At 37.8% G+C, this 26920-nt stretch overlaps 1 protein-coding gene across 1 annotated transcript in view; it reads right to left on the bottom strand.

The window, feature by feature from the left end:
- The window catches only part of tm9sf4 (transmembrane 9 superfamily protein member 4), a 63351-nt gene that overhangs the window by 4577 nt on the left and 31854 nt on the right, over positions 1-26920 (bottom strand). The window contains exons 7-16 of the mRNA XM_073061866.1: positions 23908-24026; positions 23040-23151; positions 16388-16458; positions 12370-12502; positions 12198-12279; positions 9306-9381; positions 6440-6523; positions 5163-5338; positions 1845-1908; positions 189-308 (exon numbers count right to left, since the gene is read on the bottom strand). Coding sequence (XP_072917967.1) covers positions 189-308; positions 1845-1908; positions 5163-5338; positions 6440-6523; positions 9306-9381; positions 12198-12279; positions 12370-12502; positions 16388-16458; positions 23040-23151; positions 23908-24026 — 1037 coding nt within the window. The remainder of the gene's footprint in view (positions 1-188; positions 309-1844; positions 1909-5162; positions 5339-6439; positions 6524-9305; positions 9382-12197; positions 12280-12369; positions 12503-16387; positions 16459-23039; positions 23152-23907; positions 24027-26920) is intronic.

Raw genomic sequence — 26920 nt, 5'->3', positions numbered from 1 at the left:
GACTATTTAATGATGGTCTGCAAGTTGCTTTATCAATACTAATTTGTAAAAAATGTATACTTAAAGGTTCTGTTGAACACAAACTATATCTAATAAAAGCCATAAAGAAAACAAAATAACAATTTCACTTTCTCTTGAGATGAAAACTAAGGAATTATACTCAGAGCTTAAGTTATATCTGATCATACCTCTGCACAGAGTTGGAAGTAAACCATGACAATGCTGATTTGAGAGCATGACACTACCAAGATAATGAATACCAAAAATAAGAATCCAAAGAGATAATAGAATTGGTTCTCCCAAATTGCCTGTAAAAAAAGAAGTAAAATAATTTAATTCCCTGTGACTACAACGTAGTTTACTTTGATTGGAATTACAGCATCTGGGTCAATAGGGATATTTTACTTTTAGACCACAAGACCTAGGAGCAGAATCAAGTCATTCACCCTATTGTCTGCTTTTCTATTCCATCACGGCTGATTCGTTACTCCTCTTAGCCCTGTTCTCCTGCCTTCTCACCGTAATCTTTAACGCCTTACTAATCAAGAACCTGCTCTTTAAATATACTGAGTGACTTGGCCCCCACAGGCCTCTGTGGCAATGAATTTCACAGATTCACTGTCCTCTCGCTAAAGAATTTTTTCCTCATCTGTTCTGAAAAAATGTTTCTCAGTTCTCTGGCTGTTCCCTCTGGCCCTAGACTCCCCCACTTTAAGAAATATGCTCTCTACATCCACTCTATCCAGACCTTTCAATATTCAACAGGTTTCAATGAGATCTCCCTTCAAGCCCAGAGCCAAATACTCCTCATATTAACCTTTTCCCTTGAACCTCCTCTGGACTCTATCCATGCCAGCACACCCTTTCTTAGATAAGGGGCCTTAAAACTGCTCACAATATTCCAAGTGTGGTCTGACCAATGCTTTATAAACCTCCAGCATTACATCCTTGCTTTTGTTTTCTAGTTCTCAAAATGAATGCTAACATTACGTTTGCTTTCTTTACCATTGATTCAACCTGCAAGTTAACCTTTATGGAATCCTGTACAAGTTCTCCCAAGACCTTCTGCACCTCTGATTTTTGAATTTTCTCCCCATTTACAAAATAGTGCACACATTTATTCCTTCTGCCAATGTGCATGACTATGCACTTCCCTACATTATATACCACCTGCCACTTCTTTCACCCAATCTAAGTCTTTCTGCAGACACTCTTCTTCCTAAATACTACCTGCCCTTCCACCTCCTGTCTTTGTATCATCCACAAACTTGGCCACAAAGCCAGCAATTGCTTCATCCAAATCACTGACATACAACATGCAAAGAAGCAGTCCCAACACTGACCCCCACAGCACGCCTTTATACCCACTCTTTGGCTCCTGCCAGTCAGTTATTCGTGTATCCTAGTACCTCACCTGTAATATTATGGGCTCTTATTTTGTTAAGCAGCCTCATGCACAGCACTTTGTCAAAGACCTTCTGCAAGTCTAAATAAACAACATTCATTGACTTTTATCTTTCCTGTCTGTTCTTTCACATCTTTACTGTATATAACCCTGGGTAACAAAGGATTCCATTTACAAAGTGCACAGAGCAGATAAAAGGTTCACCAAATATGATTTTTTATCTTGATAAAAAAAACTTTTTATGTCTTGCCAAATAATAACAGAACAAAAGCAGAAATATCAAGGATAAAAGTGATAAATGAACACTCGCTTACAAATCGCTACATAATTTTGGGGACAGCAATACATGGGCTTTCATTGGTTAAAAACTTTAAAACCTAAGAATGAGAAAAAAGAAATTACACATGTATGCAATTAGCATCAACTAAAATTTACTCACACTGAAAATAAAGAACAGTTCGATAAACATGGCACCAAACGGTAGGATACCAGCCATAAGAATTCTGCAAAATACAAGCAGTAAATTTAGATATGGCACAAATACAATAAATTGGATCAGTACATTTTTAAATTCAGAGTAATAAGGCACATTTTGATATTAGGGACGTAGTGATGTTGGGTCTTTTGAAGAATATTAAGGTGGCCAAAACCCCAAGGCTGAGATCTTTGTATCCACAAGGTTCCAAAAGCCAGTGTTCTTTTGAGGAAGACACTCAGGATAATCCAGCAAGTTGTAGGATGATGGGCCTTAAACAAGTGGTAGAGAAATTACTAAAGATTCTAATGGACAGGGTTTAGTCAATTTTGGGAAAGCATTGACTTTTTAGGGATAGTTAAAATAGTGCAGAGGATGTTACGCTTTACAAACCTGATTTGATTTTTTTTTGAGATGTGTAGGGTTGTGTATGTTTTACATGGGCTTTAGTAAAGTATTTAACAAGGCCCCATGGTAGGCAGATGCAAAAAAATAAGTCTCAGCAATCCACAACAACTTGGTGGAAGGGCTGCAAAGTTGGCTTGGCCATAGATGATAGAGGGTAGTGGTGGAGGGGTATCATTCTAACAGGAGGTCCATGACCAGTCATGGTCTACAAGGATCAGTACTGTAATGGAAATCTGGGGAGAGAAATGGCAAGTGGAGTTTAATGTAGACAAGTGTAGGTGATGCACTGATGATGTAATAAGCAATAATGCAAGCAGAAAGTATACAAAAAATGGCAGGACCTTTGGGAGCAAGTCCATATCTCACTGAAAGTGGCAACAAATGCTGAATGTGGTATAGAAAGCACACAACATGCTTGCCTTTATCGGTCAGGGCACTGTGTATAATAGTTGCTAAGTCATCTTGTAGTTGTAGACTACACTTTGAGTATTGTGTGCAATTCTGGTTGCTATACTATAGGATGTGGATGTTTTGAAGAAACTTTAGAAGATCATTACCAGGATTGCAGAGTATTAGCAGTAAGGAGGGGCTGGGCTGGAATAAGGAAGGCCGACAGGTGACCTGATAGGAATACATGAAATTGTGACAGGCAAATAGGGTAGATGGGCCAGTCTCTTCTCTTCCCCCCCCCCCCCCCCCCCCATGGAAATCTTAAATACTAGACTTATGAAGTGAGTTTTTACATCGAATGGAAGTGCCTGGAAAGTACTGCTAGGACATGCAGTGGAAGCAGATGCAATAGTAACAAAGAGGCATTTAGACACATGAACCAGCAAGGGAATGGAGGGATACTAACCACATGGAATTAGCCGATAGAATTAGTTTAGTTTGATATCATGGTTAGCACAGATAATGTGAGCTGAGGGCCTGTTCCTGTGCTGTACTGTTCTATATTTAATGACTAATAATAGACCATTAGTATTGACTGGCAGGACAACCACAGAACACAAATTTGAAACTATCACAAAACTGAATTGATGCCTTTTCCTACATGGCAGATAATTTTAATGACACCTGCCATAAATCCTTGTTGAAACAAGTTTATAAAGATTTAAAATAAAATTATATTGTTGTATAAAGAGCAAATAAAGCATATATGGAGAAAAGAGAGGGTGCTTAAGCTAGTTAACCATGTGGAGAAAAACAATGACAATGATTGGGTGATGATTCTGCTTGCATAATTCAAATGGACTTGGAGCAGATCAAAAGATAAATTAGTACAATCATTTTAAACTTGAAACAAAAAACTGAAATCTGTAACAAAATGAGAATATGTTAGAAGCACTAAACTGGTAAGTCAACATCTATGAAGCAAACACATAACTTTATTAACAGCTGAGCGTTTCCAGCATTTTTATTAAACTGTTAGAAAGGCCATGACTACCTTCTCAGAGCATTTAGGAACGGACAATAAATGTCAACCTTGCCATTGAAGCCTACATCCTGAGAAAACAAAATAGTAAATTCCAGAAGGATTGTAACATGCAGTCTGCAGTGTAACATAAGCCTTTACCCCTAAAAAGCAATTTTAGAAAATCCTGTTGGGAAATGTAGAAATCTTTTATCTGTCCTTAATCTCCAGAAAAGTCTACTCACTTCAATTTCTGCTTCTGTAGCAGATCAATTTCTGAATGGAATTACTTTTGAAATACAATCTTGTGAAACTTTCTGGGCAACTAGCTTTAAAAATCTATCACGCATAAGTTGACAATTAATTTGCGGAAATACAAGCTCATCTGCCTTGAATCAGAGAAAGGCAAGTTGGAATATTTTCTCAATAATGAGACCAGCAGCTGCACAACTGCAGCATAATTTAGATGTCAGGCAAGATAAAATGTGATCTTAAAAAGCCAAATGAGTGTTGACTATTATCCCATGAGGAATAAAATGCAAGTTTGACAAAACTGGGTGCCACAGTAGCATAGTGGTTAGCGCAATACTATTACAGCTCGGGGTGGTCTGCAGCTGGAAGTTCAATACCAGTGCTGTTCTGTAAGCTGTCTCTGTATATGCTCCCTGTGGAATGCATGGGTTTTCTTCAGGTGCTCCAGTTTCCTCCCACAGTCCACAGATGCACCGGGTAAGTTAACTGGTCTTTGCAAATCGTCCCATGGTTAGGTTAGGGTTAACCAGGGTTGAGAGTTTGCTGGGGTGGCATGGCCTGAAGGGCCAGAGGGGCCTACTTTGCGTTGTATTGCTAAATTTAAAATATGAATAAATTCAAGATGTTTAATGCCATTTCCTGTACACGTGTAAGGAGAACAAATTAATTTTTGCTCGGGATCTAATGCAGGACAATAAAATGTTCTGGGACCATGAGAGGATGTACATGATATGCACTCCCAGGAGTCTGAAACTGCTTACAGTTTCCACTGCTGTGCCAGCAACATAAAGGGGGATGTGAGTGGTGCGAGTTCTCCTGAAGTTGATAACCATCTCCTTTGTCTTGTTGACATTAATTATTGGCAGGCACCAGGCCTCAACTCTGGGGGGGGGGGGGGGGGGGGATTCACCTGTGTCAAGGATGATGATAGAATGGGAGGAGTGGTTGTGCAATGTGACTATCTGAGCACTGTTTGTTAGGAAGTCCAACACCCAGAAGCACATTAGTGTATTTAGACCGAGGAATAGGAGTTTGTTTGCCAAGGTCTGTGCGACAATGTTGATGCTGAACTGAAACCAGAAACAGTATTTTGTCCTTGGTTTTTTTTTAGGTGTATCAGGACCCAGTGAATGACAGATCACATATTCAATAAAATTTCAAATTATTATAGAACTTTATAACATCTAAAATGTTATAAATCTGTAACTTACCCAACAAATTTGTTCATGTACCATCGCTGCTCAGGGACCTGGCGTGGTATTTGATTGGTTCGCACAGGGTTGTCATAAGGTTGCTTTCGAAAACCAAAATAATAGCCAAGGTAGACTAAAGGGAGGGAAATGCCAAACCACATGCAAAGAAGAGCCAACATTGTAGGAAAGGGAACCTTTAAAATAAAAATACAAAATAGCATTAACTGTTAGATAAGGTTCCCATAAAAATGAAGAAATGGACCTAGAAAATAAAATGTTCAGTTATGATTAAGAGCATTTGCAGACTTTAACCTTATAAAACTATGCTATGACCCCCTTATTGTATAAATCGACATTTATAGTTTTCAGCAACCAACTGGAAGACACTAAACCCATTTTACTTTTGTGAAATCAGAAGCAGACACGGATGATCATCAGGCAAAATAAAGCCTTAACTGAAAACATAGGATGCTTTGCAGACAGTAAAGTATATTTCATTCCTCAGTATTATACATTTAAGAACAAATATCTAACTATATCAGTATTCTACAAGAAATCAGAGATTGAAATTTTATTCATGACTGGACAAAAATTGCATACCATTTGTGAATAAAAGTTCAATCTCAGCACTATTCTTTTTACTATATTTAAAGAGGCAATGACAGTGAACACAATTCAGTGCAGTATTTGGCTTTACTGTCAGCCTTCATCATTTGGTGTACATCTTCTGTCTGCACTCTTAAAGTGAACACATATTGCAGCATTACATCACATGCACCTTGCAGGGTCACACAATATGTGAACTCATAACATACAAATTGTTCCCTTAACCCTGACCTCCAGGGCAGCTTGCTGCTTAATTTCATGTTTTTTTTTGCATAGTAGGGGAATTAAGCATTATGGGGGAAAAACAGGTAGGTGGAGATGAGTCCATGGCCAGATTAGCTATGACCTTATTGAATGGTGGAGCATGCTCAATGGGCCAGATGGCCTACTCCTGCTCCTATTTCTCGAGTTCACTCCTATTTTAATGGATAGCATGCTGTCGGCCCTTCTACCCTGTTGCTATCCCATGCCTTAATTTGCTGTTTCACCATATGACCCGCATAGAGGCAGCAGCAGTATGGGATAGCCCAGAGGGCAGGAAGGCAAGGACAATGTATACTAATTTCATACTTTGAGATTTCTCATAAATAAACAGTTGTTCATAAACCTCCAAGACTATCACATATGAATAGCTGTGAAAAATTATTCTGGACATAATCTAATTACAATCAAACCATATTAATACTTACAGCTCCTGATGAACGTTCTCCCCATATAAAACAATTTAGGATAAAACACAGTCCAAACACGATGCCAGGATATAGTGTAGCAGTCTGTAAAGAGGAAAACACAATTAACTATAGGGATGCAGTAAAACACTTTAAGCTCACTATTTCTTTGATGTTGCACAGTAAAAGACTAATCCCAACCTACTTGCTGCTTTACTGAGCTAGGTATTATTCCTTTGAGTTCATAGGCATATTCTCTGAAAAATCTATTACATTATTGTCTGACTTTTCCCAGAAAATAAATTTGAGTTTGTAATTCTGCACAAAATACCTATGGTCATTTGAAATCCTATTCTTAAGCATTTACTTATAATCCAGCTGATTAGAAAATAACTAGGCTAACAAGGATCCTTGCAGAACAAGGATAAACTGTAAAACTTTATTTGCTGCTTTTATTCACAATAACTTTATAGTCAAAGTTCCTAATCACTTAGAACACATTTCAGCAGTTAAGATTTTACATTTTTTTGCACATAAGGTACTTTAATCCCAGTGCCCAAGGCAAAAATACCTAAAATAAAGTACTAATGATAAATTTACAATTGATTTTTAATGAATCATTATTAGGACTCTTAGCTATTAGCAGAAAATCTAGACCTCCATGTGAAATGCCATAATGTTTATTACAGGCACTATTCAAACAAAAGGTATTATTGTTCAATTAAAGCCACTATCCCAAAAACAATTACTTTGTTAACATTTCTGGCAAGTTTAACACATGCCATTTGACTACTGCGGTGATAATTTCTCTTTACCTTCTCTCATTTAATTTTACTGCACTTTGTCAACTGAAGCCTTGTCTCTTGTACTGCCTGCTCTATAAATGGAACTTGCCAATAACTTTCAACAATAAAAGCTAAACCTTGCAAAATTTCCATGTTTATAAACACAGGCAATTCTGCAGATGCTGAAAAAACAGAGCGCAGACACAAAATACAAAGCAACTGAAGACAAATGGCATCTACGGAGGGGAAGGAACAGTTGAGACCCCTCACCAGAAATGTAAAGGGGGAAAGAAGCTGGAAAAGTGAGGGGAGGGGAAGGGGTACAAACTGGCAAGAACAGGTAAAACCAGGTGAGGGGGAAGATAGGTGGGTGGGGGAGGAAGATATGAAGTAAAAAGTTGGGAGGGGACAAGTGGAAGAGGGAAAGGTTGAAGGAGGAAACTGACAGGAGAGAACAATGGACCATGGTAGAAAGAGAAGTTCATACCATCAGATTGGAGGTGGAAAATGAGCTGTTGCTCCTCCAACCTGAGAGTGGCCTCATCGCGACCACAGAGGCTGTCACAGACTGACACGTTGAAATAGGAATGGGAAAAAGCATTAAAATGGGTAGCCACTAGGAAATCCTGCCTTTTGTGACAGATGCAGCAAAGATGCTCAATGAAGTGGTCCCCATCTACCAATGTAGAGGAGGCTGCACCAAGAGTACCGGATGCAGTCAATGACCCTGAAAGACTCACAGGTGAAGTGTCACCTTGCCTGGAAGGACTGTTTGAAGAATTGAATAGTGGTGAGGGAGGTAGTGTAGGGGCAGGTGTAGCACTTCAGAATCAGAATCAGGTTTATTATCACCGGCATGTGACGTGAAATTTGTTAACTTAGCAGCAGTTCAATGCAATACATAATCTAGCAGAGAGAGAGAGAGAAAAAAAACATAATAAATAAGTAAATCAATTATATATATTGAATAGATTTTTTAAAATGTGCAATAACAGAAATACTGTATATTGAAAGTCAGGTAGTGTCCAAAGATTCGACGTCCTTTTAGGAATCGGATGGTAGAGGGAAAGAAGTTGTTCCTGAATCACTGAGTGTGTGCCTTCAGGCTTCTGTATCTCCTACTTGATGGTAACAGTGAGAAAAAGGCATGCCCTGGGTGCTAGAGGTCCTTAATAATGGACGCTGCCTTTCTGAGACACCACTCCCTAAAGATGTCCTGGTTACTTTGTAGGCGAGTGCCCAAGATAGAGCTGACTAGATTTACAAACTTTTGCAGCTTCTTTCGGTCCTGTGCAGTAGCCCCTCCATACCAGACAGTAATGCAGCCTGTCAGAATGCTCTCCACGGTACAACTATCGATGTTTGAGTGTATTTGTTGACATACCAAATCTCCTTAAACCCCTAATAAAGTATAGCCACTGTCTTGCCTTCTTTATAAATATATTGATCTGTTGGGACCAGGTTAGATCCTCAGAGATCTTGACACCGAGGAACTTGAAGCTGCTCACTCTCTTCACTTCTGATCCCTCTACGAGGACTGGTATGTGTTCCTTTGTCTTACCCTTCCTGAAGTCCACAATCACCTCTTTTGTCTTACTGATGTTGAGTGTCAGGTTGTTGCTGCGGCACCACTCCAGGAGTTGGCATATCTCACTCCTGTACGCCCTCTCGTCACCACCAGAGATTCTACCAACAATGGTTGTATTGTCAGCAAATTTATAGATGGTATTTGAGCTATGCCTAACCACACAGTTATGAGTGTACAACAGTAGAGCAGTGGGCTAAGTACATACCCCTGAGGTGCGCCAGTGTTGACCCACTTGCAGGGATAAGTGCCAGCAGGGAGATCAGTGGAGAGGGACAAGTGAGTCACGTAAAGAGCAATCCCTGAGGAATGCGGGGATGGGGGGGGGGGAGAGAGGGAGGGAAAGATGTATTTCGTAGCAGGTTCCTGTTGAAGACCATGTTTACTCAAGTTTATATCATCCTTGAAGAGCACATTGAACCAGTTCATAAGAAATTTACATGACTTAAAATGCCCTGAAAAATAGCTAAAATGTTTGAAATATTTGTATCAAATAAGAGCAGACAAATGTACATACACAAAAAGCACCTTTCCTCCATCGATGGCCTTTTAGAGTGCGGTACAAACGACCAGCAAAATAACCACCAAATAACCTGAGAGGAAAAGATGACAAATTTTAATATTAAATAACTATTAAATACAATCCCCTCGGTATCCTGTTGGACAGGTATAAAACTACACTAATATGTCTCACATCAAATCTCGGAAATTCATCTAGCCATTGCACTGTTGACAAACTTATCAAATTTATAGCAACCCAACAGGATCTTCATAGATGACTTGCACCTACTGGAAAGCCATTTCCTGACCTGGAATTTCTGGTCCAATTCATGTCAGAAAGAAGTCCCAATGCTGCACCCAACCAAAATCTTGGTTGAGGAAGTCTTTTTGCAGAAGACTGTTCATCTATGAGCCTGCTCTGAATACCTGGCTGTTATCCTCGATAGGATTGAAAGCTGAAAATAAAAGCAAATCCAGTCCAGACAAACTAATGCCAGGTCATTTCACCTCGTTAAATCCTATCTATCTACCCTTTTCTCCTTCATTCATGACATTTCTGCAGCTGGTAGACTACATCTTTAGGTAAATGCTGCCATCAACATCATGACTTTTCATAATGGCATTCTTCTGGAACAGCTTTCATCTGTTCTCTTTATGCTGACTTTTAGGGATATGGCAGAAAACGGAATTGACCATTTAATAACATTTTTAGTACGAAAGGTCATCCTGTATAAGATAATTATGGAGAATTCTCTACATTTGCCCTATATTTTCTCCCTATGAAAGCAACTGCTGATTTGTTGCAACCCAACTACAAGGAACTCATGGTCTCAAACTTGCTATCATGGATCTCATCATTCTGTCTCTTTACTCATCATTCAATATCCCAGCTTTTCCTCTTGATAATTCAAGTAATCTGAAACTCTGCAGCCAGTATCCCAACTTGCAACAAACCCCATTCATTCACTACTGGATGTGCTTAATATACTGATCTCCTGGTTTTAAAATCTCAATCTGACCTTTGCACCTCTAAATTTCTTCCAGCCCTACTACCATCACATCTGCACACCTCCAGTTCTAGCCTCTTGCACATCCTGATGTTAATAGCCCATTAAGTGTTGCGACTTTAGCTACCAAGGACCAAGTTCTGCAATTCCCTCCCTAACCTTTCCTTCTTATAAAGCCCAGTAAAATCTCTATAGAACCTCATTTGTGTCATCTACACCACGCTACAAGAAACTGTGTACAGCGATTTTGTTGCTGGATTCATATCAAGACACCTAGACAAGTTTGAACCTCACCCTGGCAGCCAGGAATAAATAAGGAATTTAAAACAACCTTGTCTCAGTATCAACCACTCACTGTAAAACCTCTACTATTCACCCAGGTATTTCAGGAAGGAAACACGCTGTTCTTATCCAATCCAACCTACATGCCGCTCCTCAATGAATGATATGATTAAGCCTTAAATGTCTTCTAGAATGGTCTACAAACCATAATTCAAATTGAAAGAAAGTACAAAATCCAGAAGAAATTAAGAACTATAAATGTTGAAAATCTAAAACAGAAGAACTGCTGCAAACACTCAGATTGCCAGGCTGCATCAGTGGGAAGAGAAACAGATTCAACATTTCAGGTCTGAAACCTGCCATCAGAACCAGAGTCTTCTCAAAGATGCAGCTGATTATTTTTTTTAATCATTTTGGTTTTAAATAAATTGCTGATTTTGCCAGTGACATCCATATCTTGCAACAAATAAATACCTGACATTTTGTTAACAATCATCTTGTCAAGAGACCTAAAACAAATTATGTTACTGACACTATTCAAGTACAAGCTAGTATTTCCACTCCCCCTAAACAGTTACTTTATTAACAATGCTAGTGAGTTAACACATGCCATTGAGTTATCATGGTAATATCTTTCTCTTCACCTCATCTCACTTTACTATAAAAGCCACATATTTATTTTATACACCCATTCAATTCTGCTTTCTCCTTTTCAGAGAATTTCCATGTAAAGAATTATATTCCAATTCTCAGTAATTTTTGTACAAAGGAAACGTTAACAACTTGACATTCATAGGAGAATTGGACTACATTTTTATGAAATGCTTTTAAGAAGAATAGGAAGAAAGGCAAAATAAATGTCTACACTTATAAACAACTTTATAAGTTCATTACTTTTGCTGGCAATCTCCAATCTACCCTCCTACAGATTATTCCATTTCTGGATCTGTTTCTATCTGGATTAGTGAAAAATCCTTTACAGACTCCCACAGCTATCTTGACTATACATTTTTCCATCATGCTTCATGCAAGGATGCATTAAGTTCTACTAGTTCCTATGTTGGCCTTATTTATTCCACAGATGAGACTTCTATACAGATGCCTCTGAAATAATTTCCTTCTTCCTGAACCATGGTTAATGCATTTTCTCATGCTACAAACCTGCTGTGCCTAGCATATGCTAGATAATTTTATAAAATGAAATACCTGAAATGCAATCTCTATGAATGGGTTTCAGCAAAAAGTTTTAAAGCCAGCTTTTCACTTAGCAAATAAAAGTGAAGCAACCTGAGTTAAAAGCATAAACACAAGAAAGCCCGCAGATGCTGGAAGTCCAAAGCAACACACCCAAAATGCTGGAGGAACTCAGCAGGTCAGGCAGCATCTGTGGACGTGAATAGAGAGCTGATGTTTCAGGAGACGCTTCTTCAGGATTCTTCTTCAGTTAAAAGCAGCCTCAGAGACAGAAGAGGGAACCACAAAAATCTAATTTTTGTAATGCTCATGCACATATTGAATAGTTGGCCATTCATCTGCCTGACAATCTGTTTATGTACAGAAACAAAAGATGAAGGAAGAACTGATAAAATTGCATAATTAAAAAATATCAAATAACATACCCCATGAACACGAAGAGGAAACAAGCAGTTGTCATCAATGCCCCTCTGCTGGATGGGGACAGCATTCCTAACATGGCAACAACTGAAAATGAACATATATATACTATATTAGAGAAAGTGTATAAAATTCTGTCTGTTTCCACTTTGAAAGTAACTGATTTCAAATACTCACTGATAACAATTAGTATCATGCAGAATAACTGGATCCCAGATCCTAAAAGAGAGCTGAGAATCATGGGATAATGTGGTGGCCTGAATACATCACCATGGACTAGTTTCCAACCAGATTCTTCCATCGTGTCTTCCTAAGAACATAAAATGTAAATTTTTTTTGGGTGCACTTTGTATTTGAGATGCTAATTAAATGAAGTTAAAATAAAGTGCAGTGGATTTCGGTTAACTGGGACACATCGGGGGCAGTAGATTTTGGCTCAATTAAACAAATGCTCTAATTAAATTTCTAACAGAAGCTTAATGGGAATAGTTAAAAAGTATAAAATACAATACAAACTACCGTTTAACTTAGTAACAATTTATGTATTTAAATGAAGTACAAAACAAATTAGAACACTATTAAAACTAATATAGTACTATAAAACTGTGTACTAGTTCCTAACAGTTATCAATGAAGGAAGTCATCCATTGTATGCTGCTGTGTTCTTTTGATTGACTATAAATTTTGATGATTGCATCCACCAAATCTTCATTTTTATTGTAACATTCACGATGGTTGTCAATACCCTCAAATTCTTTGTAGTTTCTAACTTGTTGAACTAGTGAAATTATTTCATTTTCACTCTCAGCCGTTTCTGGCATCATTAAGCCTAAATGCTTGAAACCGCAGTGAGCAAAACAGTTCTTAATTGTCTTTGCTCATTATTCACCAACTATCAGTGACAACATCATTGCTTTTTGATCACAAACAAACGCAAGTGAGGCTATTTAAAAACTTCACTTTAAGCACGGTGTCATGACTGACACCAGTTAAAAACTGTTTGGCAACAGTCTCCTGTCCCAACTAAATAGTATAGTGTTCCAAATAAACAAAAGGGAATCCTGGCTCTTTGCTTTCACTCTTTTAAAAGAGTTTTCCCAAACAAGTGGCTCCCGATTATCCGATGGCCCAATTAACTGGAATCCGTTCTACATCATGAAATTAGATCGCCAATGGCTTGTCATCTAGTAACCAGCATGGCACATGAAAGAAAACCAAGTAAGAGGACAGAAAACCAAAAGAATCCACAGGAACAAAATCGCAGAGGATGTGGTGGCTTAGCAAAAGTAAAAACTGTATATACTGTATTAAGTATCTGAAGTAAAAGAAGAAATAGCAGTTACTCAACCAGTCAGGCAAAAGAAGACAGAATAGCAGATAATTTCCCCCACTGACTCAGAACATTAGTGCTTGATTTTCTCACTCTCACTACCAATACACCATGGCTGTGCAGTTCTGGAATTATGTATTAACTTGATGATTTCTCACTGCTCAAGTGTCTTTGCTGGAGAGCAAGTTTAATGTTAGCAGATACCTCCTGAGCCATTTCATTGTTTTTGACAAGGATGAGTTAATTTTCTGACATATTTCTCACACACAATTATTTCTGTTCACTCATGTGAGAACTTAACGCCTGCAATAACAGTCTTGACCAGCTGATGGCAAGAAGTCTTCTTGAATCACTGTAGTTTTTGAAAATACCCAATAGTATAATGAATGAAAGGAATTTTAAAATGTTGACATATTAACAATGAAGGAAAGATCAGGTGGAGTGATTTGGTGGACAACTTGCAGGTAGAGGCATTTCTGGTACTTCAAAATGGAGACATCCTGTTTGATTGGTATTGTTGCAACAGTGCATCTTGTAGATCAGGGATGGCCAACCTCTGGCACATGCGCCAAAAGTGGCACACTGGATGATTAGAAGTGGCGCATTGCACCCCAGTGATAATAATAAAAAAGTAAGCCTACTCATGCAAAAAGTATTAACCAAAAACCGATTTGTAGAAAAAAAAATCTATAACAGGAATTCAAGTAGCTCAGAGCTAGAAATGGGTTTTACTGAAAATAAATCTAAAACTTAGCAGTTATTTTTAGCAATTTTATTATTTTCTGCATATCTTTTGGCGAATGTTATCTTCTTTCACATTAATCTGTTTTCAATTTTTAAAAATGTTCAATGAGTCAAACTAGGAAAGAAGGACTTTTGTTTTGCAGTCGTTCCGTAACTGTTCAATACATGTTTGATCCTGAGGCTCCAGGCATTTGCACCAGCGGTGCGTCGAAGGTTTTTCCAGTCAGTTTACAATTGATACTCATGCGCTACGGAGTTGTGCTTTGTTCGTCCTTTGTGAACATTTGCAGTTTTGTACTTTTTCGAAAATTAAGCCTTGTTTTTACATTCAGTTACCCATCACAGTGCAAAAGAAAATCAGAAAGTAACAGAAAGCGTGAATTCAATGAAGAGGGAAAATGAGTTCTTATTTATAGTGGGTCCGTCAGGAAAACAGTTGTTCACTGTTTGTGAAAACACTCTCTCACGTAATAGAAGACATGATCTTAATAGACACTATAAAACAGACTGAAATAGAAGTAAAACTGAAGCTAGTGCTTGGGTCTGAGTTACGGAAAGAGTATGTGATTAAGAAAAAGAAAAAATCAAAAGACAAAATATATTTGTTAAATTAAGGTAAGTAATATTTATCTTGTTTTTATATTAAATATATCATGTAAAAATGCTAAATATGTCTACATTAACATATTTTTACAAGAATTGAATGGGGGTACAAGAGTTATATGGTGCATCTGAACTCGTGCGTGAAAAATTTGACGCATGGAATGTAAAAGGCTGGCCACCGCTGTTGTAGATGATACACTGTAGCTGTGCTTCATCTGTAGTGAAAGGGTGAATGTTCAGAGTGGTGGAACCAGATGCCAATCAAATGGCTGATATGTGCTGAGTTGCATCAAGCTTCAAATGTTTTGGGAACTGGTCATATTTAGGCAAGTAGATAATCTTGTATCCTGCCAAATTCCTTGTGGAAATGCTGGGGGGAAAAATAACAGGTGACAAAGTATTTTCAGAATACCAAATGCATAATTAATCTTGTTGCCACAATACCTAACTGGATGATCTGGTTAAGTTTCTAGCAAATGATCCAAGAACATTTGGCATGAAGGACTTAGTGATAGTAACTCCATTGAATGTCAAACTGAGATGACCATTCCTAGGACTAGTGTGGTAAAAACTTTGTTGGCTAAGTTAGTTCATGCTTGCATTTTGACTAGGTCGTACTGCATGAAGGTACAACTTATTTCATTACCTGAACAACAATGAATAAAACTGAAACTATAATCATCTGTAAATGTCTCCTGTTAGTGAACTTGATGAGCAGTGGTTTTTGTCACATGAATTGTGTTGCTGATTTTGAAAAGAATTTGTTTTTCTTATGACAGTTTACTCAGTGAATAAGCTTTAAAATGCTATGCTCAATGTTTTAAATCTATTGCACCATAAATTTTCTTTTATTTGTTGGAAGCCACATCAGTTTTCAGGGAAAAAAATGTTAGGCTCATCATTCCCACTGTCATTGGAAGAATAAAATCAAATTCCAGAAAATTAAGTAAAGCATTGAGTTTTGCAGATTACAATGGACCAATTCAGAACTCTAGAAATATACTGGATATTTCCAGAACACAGAAAATCAGTTACATCTTGTGAAAGCAATGAGGACATAGTCTACAACCCTAACAGAATCACAACTAAGGTTTCAGTAAATAATCTAAACAAGAGAAAGTGCAAGCCTTATATGTTATTAAAAAATAGGAGATGACCTTATTACTTAATTTGATTTTTTCTTGGCTTTAAGAACTGTTAAAGGCTTTTGTTAATTTTTTAAAATTCAGTTTTTATAGTTGAAAAGGTAAAGGTTTTAAAAGAACATGAATGTTTAAATAACATATGATTTAAGTAAGAGGTACCAAAATGCAAAAGAATCATATAGATTTATTTTTTGGCATAAAGATGCAGTATACTGTATGGAAAAATTTATATACAAAGCCATATTCTCAAGAATGGAATATGCAAAATGAAAATCTAAACTTAAATCAAGGCAAGAGAAGAATTTCCTTGCAAACACCAACAATTCCTATTCCCAGTCACCTTCAATTTTAGATCACTGGGCAAAATACATACAATGTCATCTTCTCTGTTGTAGTTTGCTATGTCCTTCCTGAGGGTTCGAATGATTATCATGCTGAGAATCCCTGAGGAAAGAAGAAAACTTTTATAATGTGGCTTTATGGAAGTTAATGTTAATATTTTAAAGACTGTTGGAGTAGAGCTTTAATTTTAGCTTAATGATCACACCAAGACAGTAGCAAGAGATGGAATTGTGCTTTTATAAAAGTATGTGGGAAAATTACACAGGATTTTAATAAACAATTAGCTGTGAAACTTGTTCTTGATAGCTACTTCTCAAAATTCAAACATCTGAGCAGATAGAGGAAATGTATCAAAAAGCAAACGAGTTTCATTTCATAACGATGTTGATGTTCAAGGTACTGATGCTACACTACAGCACCAACTTAGTTGTACTGGTGGGAGTACATATGTGATTCACTAGGATGTGGCTTGCAATGGAGTAGTTCAGTTCCAGAGAGAGGCTGGATCAGCAGGGTTTGTTTTCTCTGGAGTAAACTGAGGCTAAGGGGTGGATCTAATGGATGTGAATTAAATTGAGTGACACAGAGTAGATTGTCAGACCCTTTTTACTCCATGGTAGGCTTATCAAAAATAAAGGGGTATAGTTTGGTAAAAGGAAGGTGTTTTGAAGGCGATTTGTGGGAAAATTTTGTTTTTAATGTGGTTAATATTCAGAATTCAATGCCAGAGATGAAGATGAATATAATAATTATGTTTAAGTGACATTTACAGATATTTAAATAGGCAAAGCATAGAAGAATATAAATCTGATATAAAAAAGTGGGATTAGTGCAGGCAGGGAGAAAGATTAATGTGGATGTGGTTGAAGAGCTAATTTGTGCTATACAATTCTATGATAAAAGTGACTGGCAGAATCAGCACAACCATAAAACTTTAACTGTGAAAAAGCAGGACCATCCTGTTTGCATAATTTAATCATTAAATAAAAATTCTATGTGCTGCTTCAATATCAGTTACTATTCCAATGTTATGGATACAATCCCAACTATACTGGTCCCAAGGAAAGAATGGGTAATTAAACATTTACACACATCCACAAACACACAGATATTTGGGACGAGACCAAGTCTTCTGAAGATTCCCATTATAGAGCACTACAACATGGAAAAAGGCCATTTGGTCCATCTAGTCTGTACTGAACTGTTACCTTGCCTTGTCAGTTGACCTGCACCATGGCCCTCCATACTGCTCCCATCCACACATCTATCCAAACCACTCCTAAATTTTGTGATTGAACCTGCATCCACCACTTCCACTGGCAGCTTGATCCACAATTGTATCACCACCTAAATGAAGCACAGTATTTCCTCCTGAGACCCCATAAATAGTTCACCTTTCACCCATAACCCATGACCTCTAGTTCTAACCTCAGTGGAAAAGTGCCTGCTTCTATTTACCCTATCTATACCCCTTACAATTTTGTATCCCTCTATTGAATCTTCCCTCATTCTCCCAACATTTGAAGGAAAAGTCCAAACCTATTCAACTTTCTCTATAACTCAGTCTTGGCAACATCCTTGAAAATTTTCTCTATACTCTCAATCTTATTGATATCTTTCCTGTAGGTAGGTGACCAGAACTGCACACAATACTCCAAATTCGGCCTCACTAATGTCTTGTACAACTTCAACATAACATCCTAACTCCTGTCCTCAATACTCACATTTATGAAGGTACAGAGCCATGTTCTTCTAGAATTCATTAGGAATGCTCTTTAGGCAGAAACTACATTTGTTGAACTGAGCATCTAGAGAAGAACTTGTCTTAGTGGGTGTTTCCAATGTAGAATGCATATGTTTCATTCAACTGACATTAATTTGGGAAGAACGTGGAGTGGGAGAAAGAGAATCCAGTTGTCACGGTCTATATAGTCAAAACAGGTGTAGGAAGGTGATTTTAATAAAGGCATTAACAACAGCTCATGGCAAAATAGAAAAGATCACAAAGATAATAACTACTGGATTATTACACAAGACACAAAAATATGGAAGATAAATAAGATTAGCTTAAAAATGAGTGAGGGAGAAATGGATGTTCATTCACGGGTCACCAATACCAGTACAGGGCATTATAAAACTAAGTTGTTCAATTGGGACCTGCTTCATCCGATCTTTACTATTGTACTGGGACCAGTGTCCTGGTAAATCATGCAAATCGGCTCATAAACTAATTGTGCGTGTGGACCCGTTTGAGGGATGAGGGTGGGTTGGGAGAAAGAACAGTTCAAATAATGTGACGTGAGATTTAATAAATCAAAAGGGAAAACACAAAAGTGTGGTAGAAATTGAACCCAAATTAAAAACTGTAAAAATTAAAGGCTCCTTATCTGAATGCAGGGTGTAATTGTGACAAGATGGTTGAACTTGCATCGTAAACAGATATAAAAGTGTTATGTAGCAGAAACATTTAACAAGTACTGACAACTCAATATTCCAAATAGGCAAAGAGAAAAAAGAGGTAGGGAGCACTGTTAATCAAGAAAGGTATTAATGAATTGCTGAATAGTGATACAGATACAGTGGATCGGGATATACTTTTGATTTGGGTGAAAATAAGGAATAGCGAGAACAGTCAATAGCCAAGTGTCTCACGGTACAATAAGGCATAAATTATAAAATATCAAATGGCATACAAGGAGAAAACTAATTGTTATGGATGATCTTAATCTAGATATTGATTGGACTAATAAAATAGACAAGGTGGCAAAGGAAGAGAAATTTGTGGAGCGCATCAGAGGTATTTATTGTGGATCTTAGCCGGGAATAAATTATTTTAGATTTGGTCATAGGTAATGTGGAAGTATTAATAAGAGATCTTATAGCTGAGGGTCTGGTAGGAAGTAGTGCTGACAATCCTGTAGGGAATAGTGTTGACAAGATTGTAGACTTCCACATAGAGTATGAAGGCAAACACAGAACTATACAGGCCAACATTTTAAACTACTCCAAGATCAAATTAATCCTTTCCTCCCCCATAGCTCTCCCTTTTTCTTTCATTCACTTGCCTGAGCCCCTTAATTGTCCCTAATGTTGCTGCCTCTACCATCACCCCCAACAGTGTATTCCATGTATTTTACGCTCTCTAGGTGAAAAAAATCCAACCCCCATTCTTTCCTCCAAACATCTTAAAAGTATTTCCTCTCGTGTTCGCTATTGCTGCCTTGGGGAAAAAGACCCTGGTTGTCCATTCTATGCCTCTTATCATCTTGTATGCCTCTATTAAGTTGCCTCTCATTCCCCAAAGAAAAAAGTCTCCTGAAAGTAGCAAGATAGATAAGCTAGGTGAGGGATAGATTATAACCGAAGGGAAGTCATATAGCAGTGATAGAAAACACCAACTGCTGGAGTCCTGCATGCAGTTCCAGCTGCCACAAAAGGTGGAGAGATGCAACTGTATGAATTAGAATGCACAGAAGGTTTTAAAGAACATTGCCATAATAGGGAATTTAAATTACAAGGCGATTTTGATTAAATTGGTGTTCTTTGCTTTGTGAGAGAGGAGACTGACGGGAAATTGAACTGTACAAAATTATGAGGGTTTAAAAAGGATGAAGGGCCAGGAGTTTAGATCAGTGAAGGACATATTCACCATTTGGAAAATAGTGGTGGAAGCAGACAACCTCATTCTATTATGTAACTATTAACTGGATTAGGATCTAAAACATTATGAATACCAAAGGCTCACTTCCTGTGATATAAATTTCCTTCCTATCATTTGGTGTTATTAGGGGTTGGTAGTAATCAATTTTGTTAAAAAAACATTAGAAATTCCTCTTCTCCACATAATATTTTGCCATCTTTTTTCAAGTGTGTTTTGAATCAACAGCAAAGATATCAGGAAATTGTAGTGTTTCACTGACAAGAATTTCCTGTACTGATGCAAACAGGCTACTGCATTTTGGATTATATTTTAAGCCACTTTCAAAAGGTGCTAACACTGATCTTAATGGCATTGTCAGAGTAGATAGTTACTCCATCCACTGGAGCTAAATGGGAGGCACACGTAGTGTTGTTTGTTTTCCCTGTTTCATGCTGCCTTTGAAATGGCTGCCTTGAGAGTATGCGGTTGGATGCATTTGCTGCCATATGACCTGAAATGACCCGACCACTGCTGGTGTCTGCGCTTTCTGACAGACCACATTGTATTAATTGAAATTCATGATGGCAGATGGCCAGCACTGGCAGCAGAATTTTCCTAGGAAAAGCCTTGAAGAACAGACTAGCCAGCAAAAGTGGAACACACTTTTAAAATATTCTCAAAACAGCAAAATGCTCAGAACTTTAGTGGTGTCTAACAAGTTCTCTGTCTACTGGATGTTATTCATATTAATCCTCCAACGTACTTTTAATTCATTTCATTTTAGACAGGATAATAAATTTTCCAGTGAATCCAAGGATCAGACCCATGGTGAATGCCCAAACATCAACATTTGGACTTCCAAATAGTCTACTGGAATTTTATACTTTGCTATAAAAAAAAATGTAGGTGCAATCTTTCTCGCTTAGGAAATTGAATTTCTATAAAAGACACTGTATTTTTTAGTTCAAGTGCAGGAAACACGTGTATCATAGCCATGTGATACACCAAGATATTTGCATACAAATGTCATAAGTTCCTCAGAACCAATCTGCTGCTTTTATAAATATGTTAATAGTAATTTAATTTTAATTGTCAAATAGTTACACAGTCTCTTCACAAACATGGGGAATGTAGCATGAAGATAAAACATCAATCTCAACTGACAAACACTGGACATAAATCCTCTCACACCCATGTTCATCTAATTGACTCAAAGGTTGTTTCCTTTTATTTAGCTTCTTTTTATATGAAAGCACATCTTTTACTTCAAACATATCTTGTGGAAGTTCAAATTTTTAACCATTCCCTAGATAAAGAAGTCATTCATAATTCTTCATCATTTTTAGTAGTGTATACCTTATAATTATAACCCTGAGTTTTGGACTTCTCTATAAATTGAAACATCTCCCAAGATAGATAGATCGATCCAGGTCCAGATGGTCTGCATCCTAGGGTACTAAAGGAGGTGGCCCTGGAAATTGCGGATGCATTGGTAATCATTTTCCAATGTTCCTTAGATTCAGGATCAGTTCCTGAGGATTGGAGAATGGCTAATGTTATCCCACTTTTTAAGAGAGGGAGGGAGAAAACAGAGAACTATCGACCTGTCAGTCTAACATCAGTAGTGGGGAAGATGCTAGAGTCCATTATTAAAGATGAAATAGTGGCATATCTAGATAGCAGTGATAGGATTGGGCCGAGCCAGCATGGATTTACCAAGGGTAAATCATGCTTGACTAATCTATTGGAGTTTTTCGAGGATGTAACCAGGAAGTTAGACAAGGGAGATCCAGTGGATGTAGTGTACCTCGATTTTCAGAAGGCATTTGATAAGGTCCCACATAGGAGATTGGTGGGTAAAATCAAAGCTCATGGCATTGGGGGGAAGACATTGACATAGATAGAAAACTGGTTGGCAGATAGAAAGCAAAGGGTAGTGGTGAATGGGTGTTTCTCGGAATGGCAGGTGGTGACTAGTGGGGTGCCACAGGGCTTGGTATTGGGACCACAGCTGTTTACAATTTACGTCAACGATTTAGATGAAGGCATTGAGAATAACATCAGCAAGTTTGCTGATGATACTAAGCTGGGTGGCAGTGTGACATGTGATGAGGATGTTAGGAGAATTCAGGGTGACTTGGATAGGCTGGGTGAGTGGGCAGATACTTGGCAGATGACGTTTAATGTGAATAAGTGTGAGGTTATCCACTTTGGGAGTAAGAACAGGAAGGCAGATTATTATCTGAACGGTGTAAAGTTAGGTAAGGGAGAAATACAAAGAGATCTAGGAGTCCTTGTTCATCAGTCACTGAAGGTGAATGAGCAAGTGCAGCAGGCAGTGAAGAAGGCTAATGGAATGTTGGTCTTTATTACAAAGGGAATTGAGTACAGGAGCAAGGAAATCCTCTTGCATTTGTACAGGGCCCTGGTGAGACCACACCTGGAGTATTGTGTACAGTTTTGGTCTCCAGTGTTAAGGAAGGACATCCTGGCTGTAGAGGAAGTGCAGCGTAGATTCACAAGGTTAATTCCTGGGATGTCAGGACTGTCTTACGCAGAGAGGTTAGAGAAACTGGGCTTGTACACGCTGGAATTAAGGAGATTGAGAGGGGATCTGATTGCAACATATAAGATTATTAAGGGATTGGACAAGATAGAGGCAGGGAGAGTCCAGATGTTCCTGTTGCTGGGAGATTCCAGTACCAGAGGGCATGGTTTGAGAATAAGGGGTAGGTCATTTAGGACAGAGTTAAGGAAAAACTTCTTCTCCCAGAGAGTTGTGGTGGTCTGGAATGCACTGCCTCAGAAGGCAGTGGAGGCCAATTCTCTGGATGCTTTCAAGAAGGAGCTAGATAGGTATCTTATGGATAGGGGAATCAAGGGATATGGGGACAAGGCAGGAACCGGGTATTGATAGTAGATGATCAGCCATGGTCTCAAAATGGCGGTGCAGGCTCAAAGGGCCGAATGGTCTACTTCTGCACCTATTGTCTATTGATAATCATTTCTTCCACAAAATTAAATAACTTAATAATCAACTCACCAGAAAGGAAGAAGACTACAACTACCGAATTCACAATTGAGAACCAGTGTATCTGTACATCACTCATGGTTAAGTAGGTGTCCCAGCGAGATGCCCATTTAATAGGACTACTCTAAATGTACAAGTGGAAAATTATGTAAAAATTTGTACATTGTTACAATATAAACTGACTGGATTTTAACTTGATATCAAGCGATTTTAACTTGTGACAGTTCTATTGCAAAGTCCGAAAAAACTTTTTTTAACAATAACCAGAGACCAGATTAGCATTACAGAAGTCAATTGCAAGACGGCTTTCAGGTCATGTTGACATATGTTCATACATACAAACAAAAGCAGATGTCTTCTGGTGCGTCATAAATGAAATAAGCACGCATAACTTTGTGGTTCATATTCTCTAATTTTAAGGCTCAGACTTTAAACCAACAAAACCTCCCAAATAATTCCAAATTTGGAGTCAGCCCATTAAAAGCAAATGAGTCAGAGCAAATGCTGCAAAAATAATTCATTTCTCTTTGCATGTTATCATTATCACTGCACTGCCCATTCCTAATTGCTTCTAATACCAACCAATTTCAAAGGGCAGCTAAGAGTTAATCACATTGTTGTGAGTCAAAAAGGGGAAAGAGCAGATTTCCTTTCCAAATTAACCGAATTCATTTTCACAACAAAGTTACCATTAACGATATTTACTTTACAACTTTCCGCAATATTATTTAATTTATACTTTCTTGCTGATACAGAGAGTTTTGAAATAGCCTATCTTGTTTTTTTTAAAAAAACTGAATCACTAAATCAGTGACCATGATGCAAGACATACTGCATCAAGGGCTCCATACTGACCATTGATTTCTAACATTATGCTCACCTCCCAACGGACTGAGTATGTAAAAAGCACATCATTTTCTTTGTTGGGATCAATCTCTTGGGGAAGAGAGCCTGCAGCCTCAGGTAGAATACAGTTTCCATTCTCATCAGTTTTTAGATCTGGAGTAAAAAATGTGAAAAATACCAATTCAGTGTGATTTTACAGTTAATGTTCAAAGAATAAATATTCTAAATCACATTAAGTATTCTTACAATAAGAAACTACTTAAAATTTATCATGCAATTAAATGCTGAAAATGATCGTGCTTTAGTATTATGGTCACTTATGAATTAGTTTTTCCTCTTTAGGATAGCACCTATTTGAAATGTTTACAAATCTCTTTGGACTGAAGAAATTCCTCTCTCTAATACTATGTTTGAGAGGGATGGGGTTAGCGAGTAGTACTTAGTACAACTGACCATCTTAAAAATACATCTTAAAGTAAAATAACGCAGGCACTATTCCCAAGCAGCAGCATCATTATGATCCTGAACACAATTTCACAATAATTAATTATTTTATTAACTTGCGTGAGAAGAAATACATGGGCTTGGACATAACAGAATATCAAAAAGGATTGCAATAGATCCCTAATCCTCACCTGAACTAGCACACAGTCTTATTTTACGATTTCATCTGGAGGAAAGAACCTCTAGCAACACAGCATAGATGTCAATCTTGCACAGAATGGTTATAAAGCATTCAGGAATTACCAACTAAAACCTTGTTTTCCAATTTAGTTGCTAATTCATTTATCTTTCTCTGTAATAAATGATAATATGCATTCTTTTTATGGGACAGAGTAATAGTATACAATGATAATGGTGTAACTAGTTGAGCTGCTGCCTCATAATACCCAAGACTTGTATTTTCCTGACTTTCCAGGTTCTCCACACATTAAAAAAAATGTACAACTTGATAGGTTTATGGGCACTGTAAATTACAAGATAATCTACTACTCTCTCACCCATCCAGAAAAATCATAGGAATCAGCAAGTTATGTAAAAAGAAGAACACCCACATTAGAGGAAGAGCTAATTATTGCATCCCACTCCCTTGCAGTCATACTGAAACTTTAAGCCATGTCAGATGAAGTGGTAGCTTCACAATGAAGGTATTGAATATGTGGGAAGATTCATGGAATGTGGATGCTGATGGGATACAAGGACATGATGAAAGGAGACACTATATTTGTTCTAAGTGAGAAATTGGGGGATGAGAAAAGGAACATGGGGTTATTCCCTCCAATACACTCTCGTTAGCTGTTCATTTGCCATCAGCATCCATTTCCTTTGTCATTCTGATACAACTATAGGAGACACAACTACTGCTTTTTCCCTCATCCCTTCCTGCCATCCAGCAAGCATTTTCCAGGCACAATACAGGCCCTTCGGCCCACAATGCTGTGCCGAACATGTCCTTACCTTAGAAATTACCTAGGGTTACCCAAAGTCCGCTAATTTTCTAAGCTCCATGTACCTATCCAAAAGTCTCTCAAAAGACCCTATCGTATACACCTCCACCACCATTGCCAGCAGCCCATTCCACGCACTCACCACTCCCTATGTAAAAAAAACTTAACCCTGACACCTCCTCTGTACTAATCCCAAGCACCTTAAACCTGTGTCCTCTTGTGGCAGTCATTTCAGCCCTGGGAAAAAGCCTCTGACTATCCACACATCAATGCCTCTCATCATCTTATACAACTTTATCAGGTGTATAACTTATTGATATTAGATTATTATTGTCATATGCAGCGCCTTTCAAAAGTATTCACCTCCCTTGGAAGTTTTCATGTTTTATTGTTTTACAGCATTAAATCTCAGCGGATTTAATTTGCCTTTTTTGACATTGATCAACATTGTCAAAGTGAAAACAGATCTCTACAAAGTGATCTAAGTTACCATAGATTCCGGATTTTAAGCCGCTACTTTTTTCCCACATTTTGAACAGCTTTGAACTCTGCGGCCTTTAATACGGAGCGGCTAATGCATTATTTTTTTTCATGCCGCCAAAAACATTTTGCCTCGTAACAGTAGACCAATAAAATTGATGAGTAGTTCACAGAGGTCCAATGAAATTGTACGATAAATCAAGCGCACTTTCACAATTAAATTATTGTAAATCAGTCATTTGTACTCACCCTCATCAACATGGAAAACACTCGAAGAAAAGCATTGTGCTGCCTTTATGGCAGTTATTTAGTTTATAATATTTTCGCTTAGTAATTCATTTGTTAGTTAAAGTTAGAACTGTTTTAACTATATTTGTTTTCTGTACTACATCGCGGGATGCTATGACGTCACACCCGGTTTCGCCGCGTCTTGTGGGATACCGGTTTGCGATAAACGGGAAGGAGGGGGGCGAGCGGCGGAGCGAAAACGCTGCTTTTAAGTTAAAGGCGATCAATAACTTTTCCTGGTAGGCTGCAGTATATATATTTTTTACCAGTCGTTAGGAGATATTGGAATGTTGTTCAGTAAAGAAGTATACGCAACGTATATTTAAAAGTAGCCGCGTTACAGGCACGGTTCGAAAAAAAGCATTTGCAATATGTATTTGTTTATGTTACCATATGGATTTAATTAAAAGTTAAAAAATCCTCACGTGTAATATCTTTCTGTGTAAATATCTCATATTACAACGTGGGACACCTGCGGCCGAAAATCCGGTGCGGCCTGTACAAGTAAAAAAATTGATTTTATTTCTAAAATTAGAGCCAGCGGCTTTTAATCAGGTGCACTCTGTAGTCCGGAATCTACAGTAATTACAAATATAAAACATAAAATAACAGATCGCATAAGTATTCACTCCCTTTAATATGACACACCAAGTTACCACTGGTGCAACCAATCGATTTTAGAAGTCACATAATTAGTTAAATGGAGATGTGTTTTTGGAGACCTGTGTGCAGTCAAGTTGTTTCAAAAAATACACCTGTATCCAGAAGGTCCAACTGCTAGTGATCAGTATCATGGCAAAAACTGCAGCATCTCTGCAAAAAGGTTATTGA

This window comes from Hemitrygon akajei, chromosome 11 (genome assembly GCF_048418815.1).
Source record: "Hemitrygon akajei chromosome 11, sHemAka1.3, whole genome shotgun sequence".
Classification (NCBI taxonomy): domain Eukaryota; kingdom Metazoa; phylum Chordata; class Chondrichthyes; order Myliobatiformes; family Dasyatidae; genus Hemitrygon; species Hemitrygon akajei.
The sequence above is the reverse complement of the archived record's forward strand: the minus strand, read 5'-3'. Positions and strand labels throughout refer to the sequence as shown.